The 20935-nt window shown below is 39.4% G+C and overlaps 1 protein-coding gene across 2 annotated transcripts in view; it reads left to right on the plus strand.

Moving 5' to 3' along the window:
- The window catches only part of otud5a (OTU deubiquitinase 5a), a 44095-nt gene that overhangs the window by 4049 nt on the left and 19111 nt on the right, over nt 1–20935 (plus strand). Inside the window, exon 2 of one of the 2 annotated variants that reach the window (XM_026928273.3) lies at nt 4088–4181. In XM_026928273.3, coding sequence (XP_026784074.1) covers nt 4088–4181 — 94 coding nt within the window. The remainder of the gene's footprint in view (nt 1–4087; nt 4182–20935) is intronic. The other variant, XM_026928274.3, reaches the window with a different exon arrangement.

The following is a 20935-nucleotide window of genomic DNA, read 5'->3' on the forward strand; positions in this document are numbered from 1 at the left end:
CAAGTAATACAAGCGAGTAACCATTTCCTTTCCTTCATAACTAATCACCTTTCACAGCTACTCACTGTCACTGCTTCTTATTGTCTGCGTTCTTGACAGAGAGTGTTTTGCAAATGTGTAAAAGTTTAGTTTGTGGTGTCATGGCCAAAGGTGACTTCTTTATTTAAAATTAGTAATTTAATAAAATAAATTATTTAAGAAATAAATTGTCATCTATTATTTTTTTTATTTGGATAAAACTCTATTCTATTGTATTCTAAGTGTAAAGAAAAAAAAGCTTCCTTCTCCATGTACCCTAATTTGTAATTTAATATGACAGTGGTTATGATGAATAATTAATATGCAAATTAATCGGTGACATCATCCAGCAAATTCTAGCATCTTTTTGATCGTGCTTTAGCTACTTTACTCAGGAAAGAGGTGGGAACAAGAAATTAAAAAAAAAAACAAATCAGGTGTGCTCAGAAGTTCTGTGGAGTATGTTCGAGGTGCTCTGTGGTGGGGAAAATGTAATCTAAAAAAGGTAATCCAAGGCACGCTTCCAGTTTAGATGGTTAAAAAGCCCTTATTTAAATGGCTATTTCATATCAGAAATGTTTTTTTTTAAAAAAAAGGCAATAATGGGCTGCAGACCCGCGCGTTTCGGCAGAAATGCCTTCTTCAGGGTGCAACCCCCACAAACACAAAACTGCCTCAGATGGGCTTCACCTAAAGCAGTTGTTTTACACATCTGCTCAAATGAAATGACATCACAGGTGGTTTGTGTCAAAATGGCACTAGGTGGCGTAAGTCTAGAGCTAGTCTAGAGTTGGTAACGCTATTTGGACTCACCGCTCTGTAGCTTTAGTTAATCGGCAAAACCTTGAGATGAAAAGTTCTGACCTACAAATCTACATACCTGCTGGTTTGTGTTTTCACGTTCAGGTGTTTCATCTAAATAACATTGTACTAACATTGTCCGACTTTTTCGTAGCATCACAGCACCAGCGACGCTCGCTGTTTTTGGTGAAATGCTTCCACGCTGGACTCCGTTTCCTGGAGCGGAAACTTACTGACAGTTACAGTGTGGACACACAGACATGCTCCATAAACGTCTCCTAACAGAAAACTTCACCATATCAAAGATTACATATAAACAACACTTTTTAAAAAAAAAATCTGTTTATTTTTAGCTGTAGATGTGTGCCGCATCCGCCACACAAGTTCCTGTGTGTGAACGGTTACTATAGCAACAATAACATGAGAACAAGTGCATTAATATAAACCTGTGATTTATGTCAGAGCCAGAACTACTGTCAAAGCTGCTGTTCCAGAAAATTCATCAACGCGTTCACATTCGAGAATTCACCTGTGCTGGGCTATAAAGTCTGTGATTTTTATAAAGTATGTGATTTTCCTGTGCTTAGCACGTCTTTATGCCTAAACCTCTTCACCATGTTCACTGCGCTGCACAGAGTTGATCTAAGCTCGCATGTTTTCTCATTCATAACGAAAGTGAGATAAACGCTGGGGCACTGAGCGTTCGTGTACTGTGACGTTTTTCCTCTTTCAGTTAATGCAATATCTGTGTAAATTAGTTAAACCTTTATCTGTTTATTTTTGTGATTTTTACATATACAGTTCCAGGGCTGTATTTCACCATCGCTTGCCATCAAACAACACTGAGCAGCACTGCGTCGGGAATTTCCGAGCATCACGTTTCTGTCTCTTTGTTCCGCTAGATCACACTGATAACGTTTTACTGGTTACATTTATCCTGAACAAATATTCGTCTGGCCCTGATATATATATATATATATATATATATACACACACATATATATATATATATATATATATACACACACATATATATATACACAGCTCCAAGGTCCCATGTTAGCTCAGGTTACTGTCTCTATGGAGTTCCACGTGGTCCTTCCCGTGCCTCTATGGAGTTCCACGTGGTCCTTCCCGTGCCTCTATGGAGTTCCACGTGGTCCTTCCCGTGCCTCTATGGAGTTCCACGTGGTCCTTCCCGTGCCTCTATGGAGTTCCACGTGGTCCTTCCCGTGCCCGTATGGAGTTCGATATTTTATGGTATTTTTTTGCAGTAACGATGTTAATGATGATATGAAAATAGTAACACTATCTTTTTGGGCACAAGTCACATCAGCATACAGTCTCAAGAGCCGTCTGACTCACATCTGATCTTCTGTACCCGAACCACTTCCATATTACAGAGGATGCTCCTTTTCTGGGAATTAATTCTTCTTCCTCGTCTAGGGTTGGAACTCCAACGTCTGCCACATATTGAGAGATATTTTACTATATCACCCATGTCTCAAAAGCCACTTTTCAGCAGCCAGTTTACGTCACTAAGGTCGGAGCTAGGAGCTGCTAGAGGTGCGCTGTAACAAAAACCAAGGCACGCACAGGGGAGCGTGACACAGAGCGAAACTCCCCGAAACACTCCGACACAGAACAGGCATCAGCCTGACTAAAGGTTGAGGAACCTACAAAGAAAAATACTTCTGCCGTCTGCGTTCCTGAAACTTGAAGTTGAATAGAGGGTTTTAATATATATATATATATATATATATATATATATATATATATATATATATATATATATATATATATATATATATATATATATACACACACACACACACACACACATCATTTCAAGATATGAAATTATCCCTATTGTGATAAGATTTTGTCCGATCACTAAGCCCTAGTAACGCCTTTTTGTAGGTTTATGTTACAAACCCTGACATGACTTTTTTCTTCTATGTCGGGTGTGAATAATATATTGTTTGGCGGATATAAAGGTTTCTTAGACTTCTCAGCATCAGTGGAAATCGTTCAGATATCAGATAGAGTTTTTGGAGGACTTGTGTCCTTCTGACCAGATTTTCATTTCTGCGTAATTTATGTTTATAAAGTGTTGGATTTAACACTGCATTGCACTCCTAATTCATCTTTTTCACTCAGCCTTGGTCAAAATGTTACTCGTGTAAACTGGGAGAAGGGGGCGGGACTTAGAGAGTGTGTCAGGTAATATCGCAGCGTTCACCACACCTGAACAAACGTCCATTGTCTCGTCCTGATTTTTCTCATTAAAAAAAAAAAAAAAAAAAAGACTGCACTTTTTCCAAGTACGTTGCAGTGTATTGTGATGTTTAAGTGCAGACTTCCTGCACAACATGTAAAGGTACACCTTATACAGTCATTTAAATATTTATTTTTGTGGTCTTTTCCATCTCACCCCTTCACCTGTTCCCTCCTGCAATGCTTTCATCCCACAGTTCAACTTTAAACCATCTGTTTGAAATGATGCTATACTGCTAAACCCACTGTAGTGCACTAGAGGGCGCTAGACTCTTTGCTTTCTCTGTGTGAATGAAGATTGTTTCAGGTGCTTTGTGTGTTGAGAGTTTATAATATCTGCTTTGCTAATAAGTGACTTCTCTCTGGATGAGTTTGACAAATGGACAGTCATGTCAGTAAATCAGTGTTCACTCATATTTGGGCCCAAAAAAAAAAAAAAAAGTGCATCATGTATTTTATTTCTTAGTATTTTATTTGAATTTAGTAGGGAGTAAAAAGTTAACACACCCCGGCCCAGAGTGAATATAATTTTATATGAGGTTCTCTATTGAAATGTAATATCTTTCTTCTTCTTTTTCTTGTCTCGTTCTCTGTTTTTCTTTTACTGTCTCTGTCTTTCTGTCTCTATTTGCCCCCTTCTCTCTCTCTCTACCCCTCTCTCTGTCTGTCTTTCTCACTCACTCTTGCAATCTCTCTTTCTCTGTTTCTCTTCTCTTCTTTCTCACTCACACACTTTTATTTGTCTCTCATTTTTTCTCTTTCTCACTCTTTGCCTCTCTGTCTTTCTGTTTGTTTGTCTCTGTATCACTCTCTCTCTGTCTCTCTTTTCCTCTGTCTTCCTTTCTCTGTCTCTCTCTGTGTCTCTCTCTTTCTCTCACTCTATCTCCCTCTCTCTGTCTCACTTTGTCTCTGCCTGTATTTCTGGCCCTTTCTCTCTCTCTCTCTCTCTCTCTCTCTCTCTCTCTCTCTCTCTCTCTCTCTCTCTGTGCAGCAGGAGCACTGGTTCGAGAAAGCACTTAGAGAAAAGAAAGGATTTGTGATTAAAAAAATGAAGGAAGACGGTGCGTGCCTCTTCAGAGCTGTCGGTATGTAACTCTTCTGTAACCTGTTCATCATGTGTGTGTATGATCACTTCACTGCCTACATGACTCTTCCCTTCCTCTTCACCTCCGTCTCTGCTTAATTCATCTCCCGAAAGAAAGATCTCCTGTGCAGGACCTTGTCATGAGCGTCAGAAAATAAGCACCATTAAAATACAGTATATTACGTGCCAGCTTTGTTCTATCACGTACATATTCCAACATATGACTTTCTGTCGTCTTGAAGGGACGTCACTTCTGCCAGCTGGTGATCAGTAATATTCTTAAATTCCTCAGCTAGCTGCCGCATTACCGCTTGCACACACTCGAGGGCGCTCGTAAGCTTCATGTGCGGGGCAGTTCGAGTCACTTTCACATGAATCCTGCTGTAAAATCCTGTGAGAAACGCAGGTACTGTTTATCAGAAGTACACTCAGCTTCACCATCAGCCCAGAAAAAAAAAAAAAACCCCAGATGACTGAAATGAAATCTATCTTTCTAAAATAACAAACTGTTCTTTGTTGAACTCAATCAAATGACTTTGGATGGATTTCCAGGTTCAGCAGTTTGGTGTGATGTCATGAAACATTATTGCTAAATCAATAACTGAGTTTTTCCCCTGGCCGTGTTTTCCATATTAAGCTACAAACATGTGGTAAGAGACCTCATCAGTTCTGAACAGCCCATTTTTCAGATATGAGTGGCCTGATAAATTTAAGGTGCAGGGGTTTTTTTTGTTTGTGCGAAACTCTCTACTACACACTCTCTGTTTTACCCAGAGCATTTTCCCCCAGCTGCCAATCTGTGTCATGGAAAATGAATTGTATTAATAATTGTGTTCTCTGTATTTCACGCCTTCCTTATCTACATTCATCCCCATCTCCGTCACGTCCTTCCTCATTCTTTATAAACAGAGTGCAAAAGTTTGTACACCCTTCGGATAAACCGGGTTTGGAATTGGGTGACGAAGTGTATTTTAGCACTTATCATGTTGGATTTCATAGATGTTTGTTTGTTATTAGCAAAAAATGGTTGAATAGTGTCTGGTGTAATAAGGAATAACACACTTCGAGTCGTGCTGTTCTAGAAAAGTAATCAACGACGAGGTGCTTTGATGGGTTACCATCACAAAGTTGATTATTTTGCTATAACAGCCTGAAGTATTTTGTTTTATGTATGCTGCAGAGGTTTGCCATTGATTGCAATGTTTTGTATATTAATGAACAAGTTGTATTTTTTTTATCCATTTGTGGTTGCATAAGGTTAAAGTTGTGAAATGTCCATGACACAAATTAGTTCCTGAACAGGTGTTCCCTCACCAAGCTGCCACCCCCCCCTTCCTTTTTTTTTTTTTTTGCTCTTTGAGCTTAATACTTATGCACTCAACTGCACATGTCTCTGTGTGACTTGCGTCCCAGTTCTGAACCTCACGTTTGTTCTGTCGGTCTAGTTTTTACTGACCTCAGCTCCTCCCTGCCTGTGTTAGCTGAGGTTACTGGCATTGACCTACATGTCAGCGCTCTGTTCGCTGTTCAGCTCAGCGCTGAAATTCCCAGCAGGGACAGCAGTGTCACATTCCCACGCCGCAGGTGTCCGACCCACCAGTCTCAGTCCGAGCTCCTGCTTTTCTTCTTCCTTCTGTCGTTACATAGTTCCCTTCAAAGCACGCAGAGCGTAAAATGGACATTTTTATATTCCTCATTGCTGGTAACAGTAGCGTGCATAAGGGTCTCACTTACCAGCATTACTCACCACAGGCCTTGCGGTTGTGAGTGTGTGTGTGAGAGTGGTGGTTTTTTTTTTTTTTGGGTTTTTTTTTTTTTAAACACTCGATAGCCCATGTAGTCTGATAGCTGTGCTTTAAATACCTATTCATAATCATCACAGGAAAATTACAGCAAATATAGACCTGTAAACTTTCAGGAGGTCAAATTAACCCTTATCAAATTATGTATTTGCGCTTTTTCTTATATTTTAAACGAAGGCAGCTGTTTTAAAATCTCAGGGTTAAGGCCTTCACCTTTTCAGAAAAGTGCTGACTGGAGCACTTTTTGTGCTGGTGGGGGGGGGGAAACACATCTCATGCAACGAAAGCATAACGAGTCCTAGCTAGTATCAGCTATCTATCCATCCGAATTTGCTTTCTAGATTAGATTTATTATGATCCGTAATGCAGAATAAATAAATACTGGTGGAACTCTGGTGATGAGGAGGCTGTTTGTCTTCACTGTAGCTTTCCGGTAGCACTGACTGCATTCGAGAGTACAGCGAGACCGCAACATCTACCATTAGTTTTGTTTTTTTTTTTTTTTTTTTTTTTTGTTACGATAAGAGTCACAGTTTTGGGAGAACGTTACTTAGGTTACTTAGGTGTTTGTTTCGATTAATAGACATTTTATTATCTTCACAGTTGTTTTTGTATGACTAAGCATACAGTCTGACACTTTTCTCCTCCTACTAAAAGGAGCTCGAAGGGGCGTGGCCAGACATATGTTACGCACTTCTCGTACGTTACATCATTACGGCGGAAAAATTACCGGAAGCTGCCTCCTGAAATGGGTGAAAAGGAAACGCATATTATGGCATAAATCACTGTCTATTTTTTGTTGATCTTTAAGCTGTAGACAGACTTTTAAATCGCACAACTTGATAGCTATCATGTTAGTTGGAATCTATCTGCTGTTCCCGATATTATCGTCAGTCGCCCCAAGCCTGCTGGAAGCTATTTCTTTTGTTTTGTACGGACGTGATCCGGGTGACCTGTGAATTTGTGGGCCTCAGTTTTGTGAGCCAATAGAAAACAAGAGGGCGGGGCTATGGGTTCTGGTCGGTTCAGTGTTTCTAATTTTGTGCATCTACAAATAATGTAGATTTGTTTTGTGCTTTTTTTATTTGCTCTTGTTTATTATAAATGTAACAGTATCACTATTTACATTTACCCATATTTTATTGTAGCATTATAGTGGCTTTAAATTTGTTGTAGCTAAGAGCTAACCCATCAGCTATCGGGAAGGAACTAGTACACAGATATATTCGCATACGTGAGTCTTTGTTTTCAAAGACAGAATCTGAACGTGAGTTGCTTCCCCCCCATATTAATTTGTCCTTTATTTATTCAGGTGAGCCTCATTAAAAAAAGAACGAGCCTCTTTAAAAAAAGAGAGACTGACAGAACAACAATTTAATCAGCTTTAAAAATGTTTGTTTTAAGATCTTGGATGTAGATCTTAAAAATGAGCAAATAGATTAAACCTCCTTTTAGAATTCCAGCTCTGCGGAGCGTAGTGGCTGAAAATGTTCTTGCCAAACTTGGAGAAGGAACAGAGAACAGAACAAGGCAACAGGTTTTTGGAACGTGACCGATAGCTTCGTAGACCAAACGTAGACCAGAATTCTGCACCAGCTTCCACTTACGATACTTAGAGTGAGATTATGTTTGATTATAAATTAAAAATGTGTTCTTATAAATGGGGAGATTTCATCATTTTGATCAGATTCAGATTTAGGGTGCCATGATGTGATTATAAATTGACTTTAACTGTCTCTAACTGTCTCTAATCATTTCAGTTTCTTATGAAGCAATATTACGATTGTCTATATTCTGTAGCAATGGAAAAAATCCACAAGGCTTAATGTACAGTGTGTATGTTTATAATGCGTCATGTACAGTGTATATCGACAGTGTTTATGAATCTATAGTTTTTAGAGTACTTAATCTAGTGTTTATTTATATATAGTGCTTATTATATAATGCTTTTTAGTGCTATAGTGTTCATCTATAGTGTAGGTATTTATAGTGCTTTATGTATACTTGATTCTTTTATAGTTTTTCATCATGAATGTTTGAGTGCCAAAGTTTGCGTACCTGTAGGACCAAATAAAGAAGAGCAGCTAATGCAGCTAATTTTTCTCAAACATTTGGTGTGTTTGAGCTAACCGACATTATTTCAGTATGAGTAACAAATTTTATTAATACTAAAAAAAAAAAAAAAAAAAAAAAGTACTAATATTATCAGTTAAGAAAATTTGCCTCTTTCTTTCTGAATGTAAGATAATTATCCTCCAACACACCCTTTGCCTTTAGAACTGCCAATTCTCAGTTGTAATGTGTTCATGCCGTCCAAAATTCTTCTTGTTTAATAGTTTCTGAATCTAAATCTCTGACGGCGTGATGTATATAGGCTCAAATCGGGTCTAGATGACATGATGGCATAACAGGTTTCTGTTGGTTTTGTCAGATGTGTTGGATTTATACGTATGTATATATATTTTGTGAAGAAGTAACTTAAAATGCATGGGAGATGCAAACCTTTGCACTCGACTGCATGTAAAACTAGAAGTAGTGCATCCATGCAGAATCCTTTTAAGAATCGTATGGCTTTCTCCATCCTGACTCCATCCCGAGTTCATTACGTAATGCCGTGTGAATGGCTGGCTCTGACAGCGGCAGCGGTTGATTGTGTACACGGCTATTTGCATGTCGCTTTAAGAGCGAGGTGACATTTAGGTCACTTGCATCAGGATGCCTCGACCTAACCTGCCGTACTGGGCAACTCTAATAAATAAAAGCTTTAATTGTGATTACGAGGACTTTTTTTTTCCACAGTTGCACTCAGAATAATGTGTTTGTTTAAAGAACATTGGAAACAATGACGCCGGCCTGCTTTCCGTTGGCGGGTCATTCCTTCTCGGACCTCAGGTTTCTCAGCAGGGTAGTGGATAGTCATTTCATTCTGCAGACCCCTACTTTTCATCACACACACACGAACACACACTCGCACCCGCATCTACACCTGCTGTGAGTGTGTGTGTGTGTGTGTGAGAGAGAGAGAGAGAGAGTGTGAGATAGTGAGAAAGCCTATGTGCGGTTTCAGTTTTGTTGTTACACTGAGAAGCCCGTTTGCGGTTTCAGTGCTGGTTTATTCGGCTCGAGAGCAGGCTCAGGTGTGAAAACAAGCATCATCTCTTGGTCTTTTTTTTAAGAAACTGTAAGCACTCTATAAGAAACAGACCTCATTTGCAGAAAACTTTCATCATGAAGACAGTTTAAGGTTGTTCAGTTGCCATCAACTGCTTCCACACACTGTAAATATGAAAGCTCAAGGCACACTATTATGTAAATGGGGTGACTGGTGGAATGTGAACTCGCGTTTCTGAGACGTGGGAAACGGTGTCAGGTGCTGGAGACCAGCCCTCGCTCCCAGCACTCTCCTTTCAGCTGTGCATGGTTGGATCTGCTTTCTTTCTGTTTGTGTTGTTTTTTTTTTTTCCTTTTATTTAGCTTGGGCTCGGCTATGAATGTGCTAACAGGGCTTTATGTCTTTCAAATATAAAACATCATCAATACACGGTTTAGTTTTTGCCATCAGATTATTTGCTCTTAACAAAAGTCCGATTATTTTGAATTTTTGTGGAATCAATCGCACCACCAATGGTCGGAATAAAGATACGCAGAACGGTATGAAGAAGCGAGAAGCGTGGCTGAGGCTGATTTCTCTCTAGCCCAGTGTGTAGATTCAAGCCACCTATCAGTGACACTCGTGTATCACGTGATTACACAGAGTGACAGAAGGACACGCCCCCTAGATTTGATCTCCGTCACCCATCCTTAACACGCCATCGACGTTCGCGTGAAATACAGTCGTTGGGGTAATAAACGTGACGAGGCAGATTATTTACCCGATCATCCTTTTCTTTTTCTTTTTTTTTTACTCAATTGGTAAGTAGATACAAACAAAAATATCAATTATGCAAGGCTGATTAAAAAAATTTTTTTCAGTGTTTCTGGGGTTATAGTGGTAGGGTTTTTATTTAAAAAAAAAAACAAAAAAACACTTATGGTTTAGGCCACGCCCAATTTTAAAGATATTTGAAGCACTGCTCAACAATGATTTGTTGTCGAGTCACTGAATGACACAGTCAGGGTTGTATAAGTGAGATGACCTGATGAACCGCTTCTCAAAATGGAACAGAACCTCCTTTTTTTTTTTTTTTTTTTTCCCTTCTCCCCTTTTTCTTTCTTTCTCCCATCCTCTTCAGTCACCCTTTTTTCTGGATTGGATTAGTAGAAATTACCGACAAGTGAATGTAAGACGAAATGTAACACTGTAGCACAAATGAAGTTCTTAAATTTTTTGTGAATTCGACCCATCCAGACCGCCTGCTTGTGGATTTCATTTGCACCCCATGTCCAAGCACCTGTTCCTAATCAGCCGGGATCAGATAGTCATCAGTTACCTGATGCATTAAAATGCCTTTCAGATGTGTCCTAGTTATCGGCGCTGTAATTGGATGTCTTTTATCCCTCCAACTTCCCGTTAACACGCGTTTTCCAACACCGTGTCCTGAACTCGTTTACCTTCGCCCGCTATTCAGCCACGTAGCGAACCCGAGCAGCACGCGGGGCCCATCAGGCTGATCCGCTCATGAATTTAAGTATCTTTCGAGCAATTCTAGCCGCGCAACTACATCCGATCAATCCTACCATGCGCATGGTGTGACAGCAGATAGAAGTCAGACAGTCTTCCTCTTAGGGCTAAAGTTACAGAAAAGAACTTAATCCACATATAATGCGTGATCAACGTCTTTAAGGAAGCAACACCACACTTGTTTGTTTTGGGGATTTTTTTCAGTGTAATTAAACACTTTCACGTTCTTCGGTAATGGAACAGTGAGTAGGAACAGGCTCTGCCAGCCGGGCATTCTGTTCAAAAGCTTCTAAGCTTCTCAGCAGGACTCAGCACAATGGCATGAAAACATCCGGTTCTCTCTCTCTCTGTGTGTGTGTGTGTGTGTGTGTGTGTGTGTGTGTGTGTGTGTGTGTGTGTGTGTGTGTGTGTGTCTGTCCGTCCATCACAAGCTGTTCTTCATTGTAAGCAGTCAGATGTTCTGTTTCTGATGGAGGTTTTGTAAACAGGATTGAAATGTTCTGAGAGTCTGAAGTGATACTAGTTCTTGGTCACTACTTTTATTATTTATTTGTCTGAATTTTTGTAGCTTTCTGGAAAAAGCTTTCAGAAGTTGCTGAGGTTGAATTCTTGGAAACAGCAGACATATAGTATGCACACACACATACACTATGTGTACACAGACATGCACACATATAAAATAGTTACGTGAATATTGGGGGTTTCCACCCGTAATATACTTTGGCTTGTGTATATACAGTATATATTGATATATTATATCTATCAATATACAGCATACTTTGACATCTCTACTTTAGATTTATTTAGGTTTCTCTGTAACTTTTGGCCTCGGCTATCTTCGTACAAAGATTGTTTTGTAAGGAACTAGTTAGTTTAACAGACAGAGGTGATAGAGTCTAAAATCTCGCTAGCCAGGTGTGATTTCCTCACGCAGAGAATGTCTCACTTTTACCATGCTGTGGAATAGCTATGTGCTGCAGTGAAAGAGTCATAAGTCTAATCAGTTGGGCTTGTAATCAGATACGGACTTTTAAAATGTCCACGATGTTCCTGCGCTATCAGAGCATCATCAAAACAAAGAAGAGCGCTCATATTCTGGGTACAGACGACAGCGGGCAAAGTTTTAAAAATGTTTAAAAGACAAGAACTTGAGTCAACAGAACAGAAGTGACTGAATGAATCAGTGATTCTAGTTCGTGTATCTTTCGTTCATTCGTTTTCATTGTGAAACAGAAAAACAAGATGTTTGGCTTTAAAACAATATACATACTACTGTTTTCGTTACTATATATTACAGAAAGAAGCGCTCGTGTTCCTCCTTTGCTTGTTTCTCATCATTACAGATTCCTTTTTCGGGGCCTTAAATTAATGAACAAACTTGAGTGGTGCGGATGTGTTTCAGGAATTACAGGGAAGATTACAGATCACTGTTACTCCATGATATGGGTTGTTATTATTATTATTTATTTATTTATTTTTATTATTTTTATTATTATTTTTCAATAGTTAGGGGAGGACTGTAAAAGATGATGACATGGAGGCTGAAAAAATGGAAAGAATTTTATTGTAGTCAAGAATATCAAATGTGTGTGATTCAAATTATGTTGTTTTTATGATATATATAAAAAAAAACAGAATAAGGTATCTGAAGTATCTTAACCAGAGAAAAGAGCATGTACACTAGCATACATTTCATTTCTGTTTGCACTGAAATATACGGCCGAGAGTTTTTTCAAAATATTTTTAAACTCATGATTATTTAATTTTTCTATATGAGTCAGTATTTTCTATATTTAAAAAAAAAAAACACTGTTTCGTTGTTTTCAAGTATTCATTTAGAAACAAAATGCAAATGAACGCAGCAAACACGGAGCGGAAGGCCTGTCGTTTTCAGAACTAAAGAGGAATTAGAAACAACTTTATCCTTTTGGCTCATTCTGAACAGAAATGATATTTTAACATTCCTGCTTGAATGAAATAGAAGAATGTGTTAATAACATTCTTTACATATGATGGCTTAATCTGCTTATGGAATAAAACCAAATACTGCATTTAACCAGAAGTGTGTATTTACTGATGACATTTTCAGAGCGTCTTTCTACTTTGCAGTGTGATTTATTGCTTGCAATTGTGGGGGAAAAAAAAAAAAACACTTTCTACACAGATGTTCAAAAACCCGGCTAGAGCGAGTATCTATCGTCATATCTTCCTATAGCCAGATGTGTAGGATGTGATGAATTCTGGACAGGAATGTAGGCGTATTGGGGAAATATTTGGGCTTTATTTTCTGAAATCACTCTGGAACGGAAAAACCGATGAAACTCTTTTTAAAATAACATTTTCACTCCGGAGCTATGTAGAGAGATTTTGTTTGTTTTCGGTTACGTTCAGTGAAAATTTAATTTTTCTTCCTTATACGGTTTCTAATCTCTGGTAATAAAGGTAAAAATTTGATGCTTTTTTTCCAGGAACGTCTGTTCAACTTCAAGTCACGGAAGTTGAAGTGACCTTTTTTTTTTTTCTCTCTCTCAGATTAAATCAGCAATGTGTTTATTTCCTTCTGAGAATCTCATACAGTCGTGTTTGCGCTCCACTGACCTGGACCTCAGGTATGACAGGAATGCCGAGTGACAGTAGACAGGAGCTTGTGGGTTGACCCGACTAGAGACCGTCTCACTCATGCGCACCCACACACACACACACACACCCACTCCAGACTTGGGTGTGTTGTCCTGCATATGAAAATTTCCGTCATATGCAAACGGCATTCCACAACAGACATTCCACTCAGTCTGCCTCCACTGTTTTGACGCGAGGGCAGATGCCGTGACCTGGTGTAAGCTGAGGGCAGAAGCGGTGAGGAGGAGGTGGCTGGGGTTTCTCTCCTACTGCTTCATTCCAGCGGTGACTCGTTTGTTGGGGGAAGTGGGAAGTCTCCGAACTCTATGTAGAAGTCAAATTTAAACTGCCCTCTAATTCATAATTCCCACTCGGAAATTCAGAGTTTTTCAAGCGCCCACACTTCTCAGAGTTGGAATTCTGTGCCGTTATTTCATCTCAGAGGTCGCCATGCTCGTAGGAAAAAGAAAGAGTAGCTAGAAAGTGTTTGTTTGGTTTTATTGTTTTAATATCTCCAAATACAGGATTTAACAAAAGCTCGGGTTAATTTAATGCTTTCGATTCACGCTTTCATCATTTTTCAGTAAAGAATTATTATAAATCCTAAGTGTATATTGATGATTTTTTTTTTAATTAAGTTGTTTGAAAGTGTTTTCTTCCACACAGAAATCAAACACGTGCTTGCTTACAGTAAGAGTCCTTTTTTTTTTTTCTTTTTCAACCTTCAACAATTGAGGTGGGAAGTAGGAAGTTCCGAATCTGAAAATATTAAGTGACTCGTTTCAATCGACTTCATAAAATCCCCTTGTTTACTTCCCCTCACAACTCGGAGCCACAGAACCCCTACATCACACCTACAAGTTGCTGAACAAGGGGAGCACCAGATTTTAGCACAGGAGCTCAAATATGCGTAAATATGCATGATTTTCATCTGAGCGCAACAACGTGAAGTCACATTATTAGACGGATTAAAAACATTTGCTGCACAACCATAAGCTTACTAACTAGCTAGAAAAGTAAAGACGTTACATCATCAGTCGGAATAGTTTGTTACATAAAGCTCAGGTTGTAGATATCTATAATTAAATATTTATTGCTCAAGCTTACACTTATAAATAACTTTGTTTTGGAAAATTCTTTCATATTTAAGACGTTTACAGTGTTAGGGTTAAGAGAGAAGGTTTTATCGCTATAAATATCTCTCTCACTTGTGTGTAACATCAAAGTTGCTGATTTTAGAAAGTCGATTTGTAAAACCCTCTGAACTCTCTAGTCGGAAAGAAAGAGTTCGGAACATTCTGGTGCAGTGAAGCGAAGTTAATATGTGAATAAAGCAGTTACTGAACCAAAGACCTGTTTTTAACACCAGTCTCGAGTGATCTGATCGCAAGCGAACAGCCGAGACTGCTAGCTGTTTACGTCGGACATTTTCCTACTCAAATGCAAGTCTTCGTGAATGACGTAGTTCACTCCTTTGATGCTATTAGGCAAAAGGTACGTAGTAAAGCACCTCATTTTCTCTTTTTACCTAGATTATATCTGATGGATAGTTTTAATGTGATCACCTTTACACTTAAAAATTTGTAAATGATAGTTTGTTGCAGTATCGTAACATTATAAACATTATAATATATAATATTAATATTTAAATCAAATATATGGGCGTGCTGTTAAAAAAAAAGATTCAAGGGCTATTTAAGTGTTTAATTTCTCTTGTGCCACAGCAGTACAAGTTAAAAAATTTTTTGCATTTCTTAAACAATGACACGTCATACCTTTTATCCACTTTTAGTTCCATTAAATGTTGTGGAACATCCACGAAACAAGTTGGTTCCTGTTATCACTTACGTTATAGCAACTGTAAACAGTCGTTCCCTCACTTTCTCTTGAGACGAAACGCAGGATAATCTGTCCTGAAGACTTTCCAATGTTGGAAAACATCCAGCTTTACCTCTGGCACTGGAGACTCCTTCCAAAAATGTTAAATAATCATTACAGGAAACCTCACAGTATCAATGATTCTATGAATTTCTTTGTTTAACACATTTTTATCTGTTTATTAGACTTTGATTATGTGCAGTGTCCACCATACAAGTTCCTGTATTAGAACCGTAGCTACCGTCAGAGCTGCTGTTATAGAGAATTAATCAACACCTTCTGACCAGTTAGATCGAGAATTCAACAGCGCTGAGGTATAACTTGAGGTATTTAGCCTTTGCAATTCTGTGGAATCACTAACAAGCTACTTGTCTTTTTTACATACTATCTGCTGTGGCTCGGTTAGTCATTTGATGACGTGGATGACATTTTTGGGTTTTGGTGACTCTCATCAGGTTGGTGGGACAAATTAGCGCTCACGTTACAAATGTTACGTGACCCGTGTCAGTCTGAGAAACTTTCAGGATGTCTGAGTAACTGGAACAAGATGCATTTAAGCCCATTTATGCCTGTATTTAATGCAGTTCACTACCAATCAAATTTTAATCTGGCTTACTGTGGAACAGGGATGTAACCCAATACCTGCTCGTGGGATTTTCTAACGAATTTAGTTGATTTTATCTCACAAAATATAAACAAACTAGTCGCCAGGTTTAAACCACTGTTATCCTGACCCTGGCAGTTACTAAGGTCCGACACAAATTCATATTAATCTGTCATTATACGTCCATTATGTTTTTCATGCTAGCACCAGCATGATGTTATTACTTAACTTGCAAATTACTGCTCACAAGGCACCGCAAACGCAGCATTACTACATGAGCGAGATTAAAAACAGTTCCGCACACATCTCTAGTCGATACTAATTATATACTGGAGTGATGTAGCTGAGGTGGAGGAACCGTCAGAGCCAGAATTCACACAAAGGGTTTAGGCCACACCCACTTCAGATTTAGATACGGGTACAGATATTTGGAGCATGAAACAGATGCGGGTACAGAGAGGGTCATCGAGATTTACCCCTAGCGTAGATGTTTCTTTTGGGGAAATGAGACACGAGTGGCGCAGGTATGCACAGAGCAAAGTATGAAGACATGCTGGAGTCAGATGTCGTCCCTGAAATTCCGCAGGCGCACACATCACCGTATTGATCTGTACACGCAAGGCGGCGCATGACGAAGTGTGTTTGATAACAGGTTCTCTTGTGTGATACGTACAGTACATTTTGTGCCATGTACGAGATAAGGGTGGAATTAGTGGCCACGCGAGCACAGTTTAGTCTTCACCGTGTTCTTTGCTCTGACGAATTGATTGCACTCGTTGGGTAATTGTCAAGACGTTTGTAAGTGGAGACAAGTTGAGACAAGTGTCTTAAACAACTGCAGCCCAGAGTCATTGAAGAGAATGGAAGAATGATGAGAAATGATAAATAACGTGAAGAGAGCGTGTGTGTAAGAATACAGCACATTTTATCCTCATGCTGCCTTTCCACCTGCACTGGTGTGTGTGTGTGTGTGTGAAACTTTTTTTTTTTTCCCTTAATATCACTCATAATTACTCGAGTCTCTAGTCAGCCTTTCTGGTTGCCATGGTTTCCCTGGTAGCACCATGCTAGTGCTGTATGGCTACACAAACAAAGGTGCTTGCTACAGCATGTATGCAAAACCACCCGATCGACCACACACAAGGTGTCTTTCCTCTGGAAATTAGACATTTGGCCAGTTTTGGTTGCAAATCAAACATATTCCGGCTGAAAATGTTGAGAGAAATCTCTAAAGATCTATGCATCCACTGTATCTCTCAGTATTTCATTTTCACTAAAGCAAGCTAGCAAAACAGCAGTGTAACAATACTTAAAATATTTACTACCTGGCTATTTGTTGCTCTGGATAGAACATTGATTTAATCATTCGTTCATCGTCAGGAGCACTTTATCCTGGTCAGGGTCATGGTGGATCTGGAGTCTGTCCCAGGAAATATACCCTGGATGGGACGCCAGTCTGTCACAGGGCTCCCCGCACACATTCACACCGAGGAGTCATTTGCACTCGCCAGTCCACACACTGGCACGTTTTTGGCAGGTGGGAGGAAACCGGAGAACCCTGAAGAAACCCACAAGGCCACAGGGAGAACGTGTGCAGAAACTCATTCGGCGATCCTATCACAATTCTCATTTCTATGACGTAGAAACACTATATAAATAATATATGATACAATATATGGCCAAAAGTATGTGGACACCTGACCATCACATCTACATGTATATGAGCTTGTTGGACATCCCATCCCATGGATTGCTGCCCAAAACCATGGACATCAATATGGTGTTGCCTCCACTCTTCTGGGAAGGCTTTCTACAAGATTTTGGAGCGTGGCCATGGAGATTTGTGTTCATTCCACCAACAGGAGCATTACTGAGGTCAGGCACTAATGCTGGACGAGGAGACCTGGCTTGCAATCAACGTTCCAGTTCATCCCGAAGGTGTTCAGAGGGGTTGAGATCAGGACTCTGTGCAGGACGCTCAAGTTCCTCCACACCAATCTCATCAAACCATGTCTTTATGAACCTCATTTTGTGTACAGTCAGGCTGGAACAGGAAAAGGCCTTCCCCAAACGCTAGTATGTTATAGCTTTAACATTACCATTACCCTTCACTGGAACTAAGAGGCACAAACCCTGAAAAACGTCTCCAGACCATTATCCCTCCTCCATCAAACGCTGCTACTGTACATTCTGGTCGGTAGAGTTCTCCTGGATTCCTCCAAACCCAGTTTCACTTGCGTGATCTACAGCTTCATGGCTGAGCTGTCGTTGCTCCTAGACGCTTCCATTTCACAATACAGTTGATCGGGGCAGATCTCACAAGGCAGAAATTTCAGGAAGAACTTGTCTCCAAGGTGGCATCCTACGACAGTGCCGAGTTTTAAGTCACTGAACTCTTCAGTACGACTCATTCTACTGCCAGTGTGTGTCTGTGGAGATTACACGGCGCCTGTTAGCAGTGGGTGAACTCGGTAATTACACGTGGTGTCCACATACTTTTGGCGTGTGTATATATAGTGTATATGCCAAGGGCTACATGAAGAAAAGGCGATCATAATGCAATCATTTGTGGTTATTTCAGCTGTGCAAAAGTCATGACACAATGTAGGGGGGGGGAACCGCAAGGCAGACGAGTATTGACGTCTTTAGAGAATATAACACAGTGACTTTATATTTAAAAAAAAAAAACGCACAGGGAGTTTTCTGTGTTCTTTTCAGCGCAGACAGGGATTGTGATATAGAAGTCTGTTCCCTTTGCCCTCTTCAGTCTGGTCTTTTGAACTTTTACACATTATTATTTCTACTCGTTGTTGGGAAAGCCCAGTGATGAACGTACGAAATAAAGGTTTGACTTTTTACCTAGACAGTGGCCTGAGTCAATTAAGACTGATCTGTCTACCTAGTTTAGCAAGAAGCCGCTGTGAGGTGTCTGTTATTATTGTTATTATCATGAATAGTGGTTTCTTTTTCAGTAGGCGGTGCTGATTTACAGGAACCCTTAATTGGTGAAGGTGAGCTAAAGAGGAAACGATCTATATGGCATGAGGAAGTAACATTAAAGTTACTCAGACTCAAAGGGAAACCTGTTCCTTCTTTCAGAGGTAGTTATAATAGGTGATGTTTTCAACAGTAGGACGTTGTTGTGTCACAACCACGTTTTCACTAATGAAAGACACAAATCCGTGCAAATCCACACAGATGAGGAATAAAGCTAAAGCGAATACTGCAGCGAGCTGAAGCCAGGGTGAAAGGGTGACTGGGCATCACGTCCAGACTGCGTGTGTGATTATTTACAGCCTCGTGGACTGTGTGTGTGTGTGTGTGTGTGTGTGTGAGTGAGAGAGAGAGAGAGATGCAGTGGGCAGTGAGGGATGACCCCAGCAGCCAAACTCTCCTGAGAGATCAGAGCACTTGGCCTCTCGCTGTGTGCTCGAGCTGGACTGGTGATCGAGTAGTGAATCTTTTCCCTCTGATTTCATCACATCATCAGCACACAGCAATTAACCTTTATACCACTGAACACATGCTGGGTACTTTATTACTTCTTTCATTTCCTTAGTTTTCTGTCTCTTTTTTTCCCCTCTTTTTTTTGCTTGCTTCTTTACTCTTTTTTTGTTTTGTTTTGTTTTGTTTTGTTCTTTTTTTCTTGTTTTTTTTTTTTTTTTTAATAATTTCTCTTTTTTTGCTTGCTTCTTTACTCTTTTTTTTGTTGTTCTTTTTTCTTGTTTTTTTTTTTTTAATAATTTTTCATTTTTTCTTTTTTGTTTCGCTTTCATTGTTTTGTTGGTTTTTTTTTCTTTTTCTTCTTGTCTTGTTCTTTCCTTTGTTTTCTTTGATTTTTCTTTTCTTCTTCATTTTCACTTTTCTGTTTTTTTCCCTAGTTTTTTTTCTTTCTTAACTTCTTGTTTTTTCCCTTTTTTTCCCCATTTTGACCCTTTACTCTGTTTTCTTTTTTTAGTTTCACTTATTTGTTTGTTTGATTTCTTTGAGTTTCTTGTTTTTCCTATTCCTTTTCTTTTTTTTTTTATAACACTTTTTTGGCTTTCTTATGAACTTTTCTTCTTCATTTTCTTCTTTGTTATGATTGAAGTTTTTTATGGTTCATTTATTTTTATTTATGTTTCAGTTCTTCTACTCTTTTGTTTTAGTTTTTTTTCTTTTTAGTCCATTGTTTTCTTCTCAATTTTCTTTTACTTCTTTTTCTCTGTTTTCCCCCCCTTTAGCATTATTTCCATTCTCTTGATATTTGTAGAATTTTACAAATTAAAAATCAAACTGCTAATGGAGCTTGTTCTTAAAAAAAAAAAAAAAAAAAAAAAAAAAAAGGAGCTGTTTTAGACACAGCTGCCGGAGAGGAACATCTCTCAGATTTTTATGTGAGAGAAGAAAAATATCCATTTATAGGTTTAACATGTGATAGCTCACTCCATCGAGACAGACCATGTAAGGAATCTGCGTCTCCGCGGCAGGCGCTCCGAGCTCTCCGTGTCGTGTGTGTGTGTGTGTGAGGAATTGATGGGCTTTTGTTGTGTGTGTATTGGGGGGTGTTTGTGCTGCTTACCTCCTGCTCTGTCCAGTCTGAGGTGGAACAGTCCGGTCAGGCGTTACTGGAGATCGTTGGAACCTGACTGTGGCTGTGTGTGTGTGTAAGAGAGAGTGACCTCTGACCTGAAGAGCAGATCTACTGATTGAAACACACAGACAGAAACTTCCATACTGATGTAACACGCACATCCTGTACTCAGAGTAAAGTCTCACACAATTGCTTCAGCATGAGAGCTGACAATAATGGGGATTAGTTAGCAGGGGAACAGAGCTGTACTGGGGTTCAGTCATGTTGGTCATGATGGAGTGTTTTATTCTTCAAACCCCAATCCGAGACGACAATAAATCCACACCGCTACACTTTCCAAGCCACTGAAAGAAATGATCATAAGTGTTTGGTCAGATAAGGTTTGCGTGACGATTTTCTGTAAATTTGTTTCTATATTTGAGGAGTTTGTTATGAGAACAGCTAAAGTGGTGTAATCCGTTTACACTGGGGGGAAATAATAAATCCATGATTACGGGATTTGAGGCCAGGAAAAGCGTGTTTATGGATATTTAAAGGCATTACGGCTTGTTGTTAGTGAAGTATTTAAAATGTTTGTGTTGTGTAAGGAGTAAAACACAGCGTGGCATGCTGTTGTAGGGCAACAATCAACTCTGAAGTACAGTTAGCACCCTGAAGC

Source organism: Pangasianodon hypophthalmus, chromosome 8 (genome assembly GCF_027358585.1).
Source record: "Pangasianodon hypophthalmus isolate fPanHyp1 chromosome 8, fPanHyp1.pri, whole genome shotgun sequence".
In the NCBI taxonomy this organism is placed as follows: domain Eukaryota; kingdom Metazoa; phylum Chordata; class Actinopteri; order Siluriformes; family Pangasiidae; genus Pangasianodon; species Pangasianodon hypophthalmus.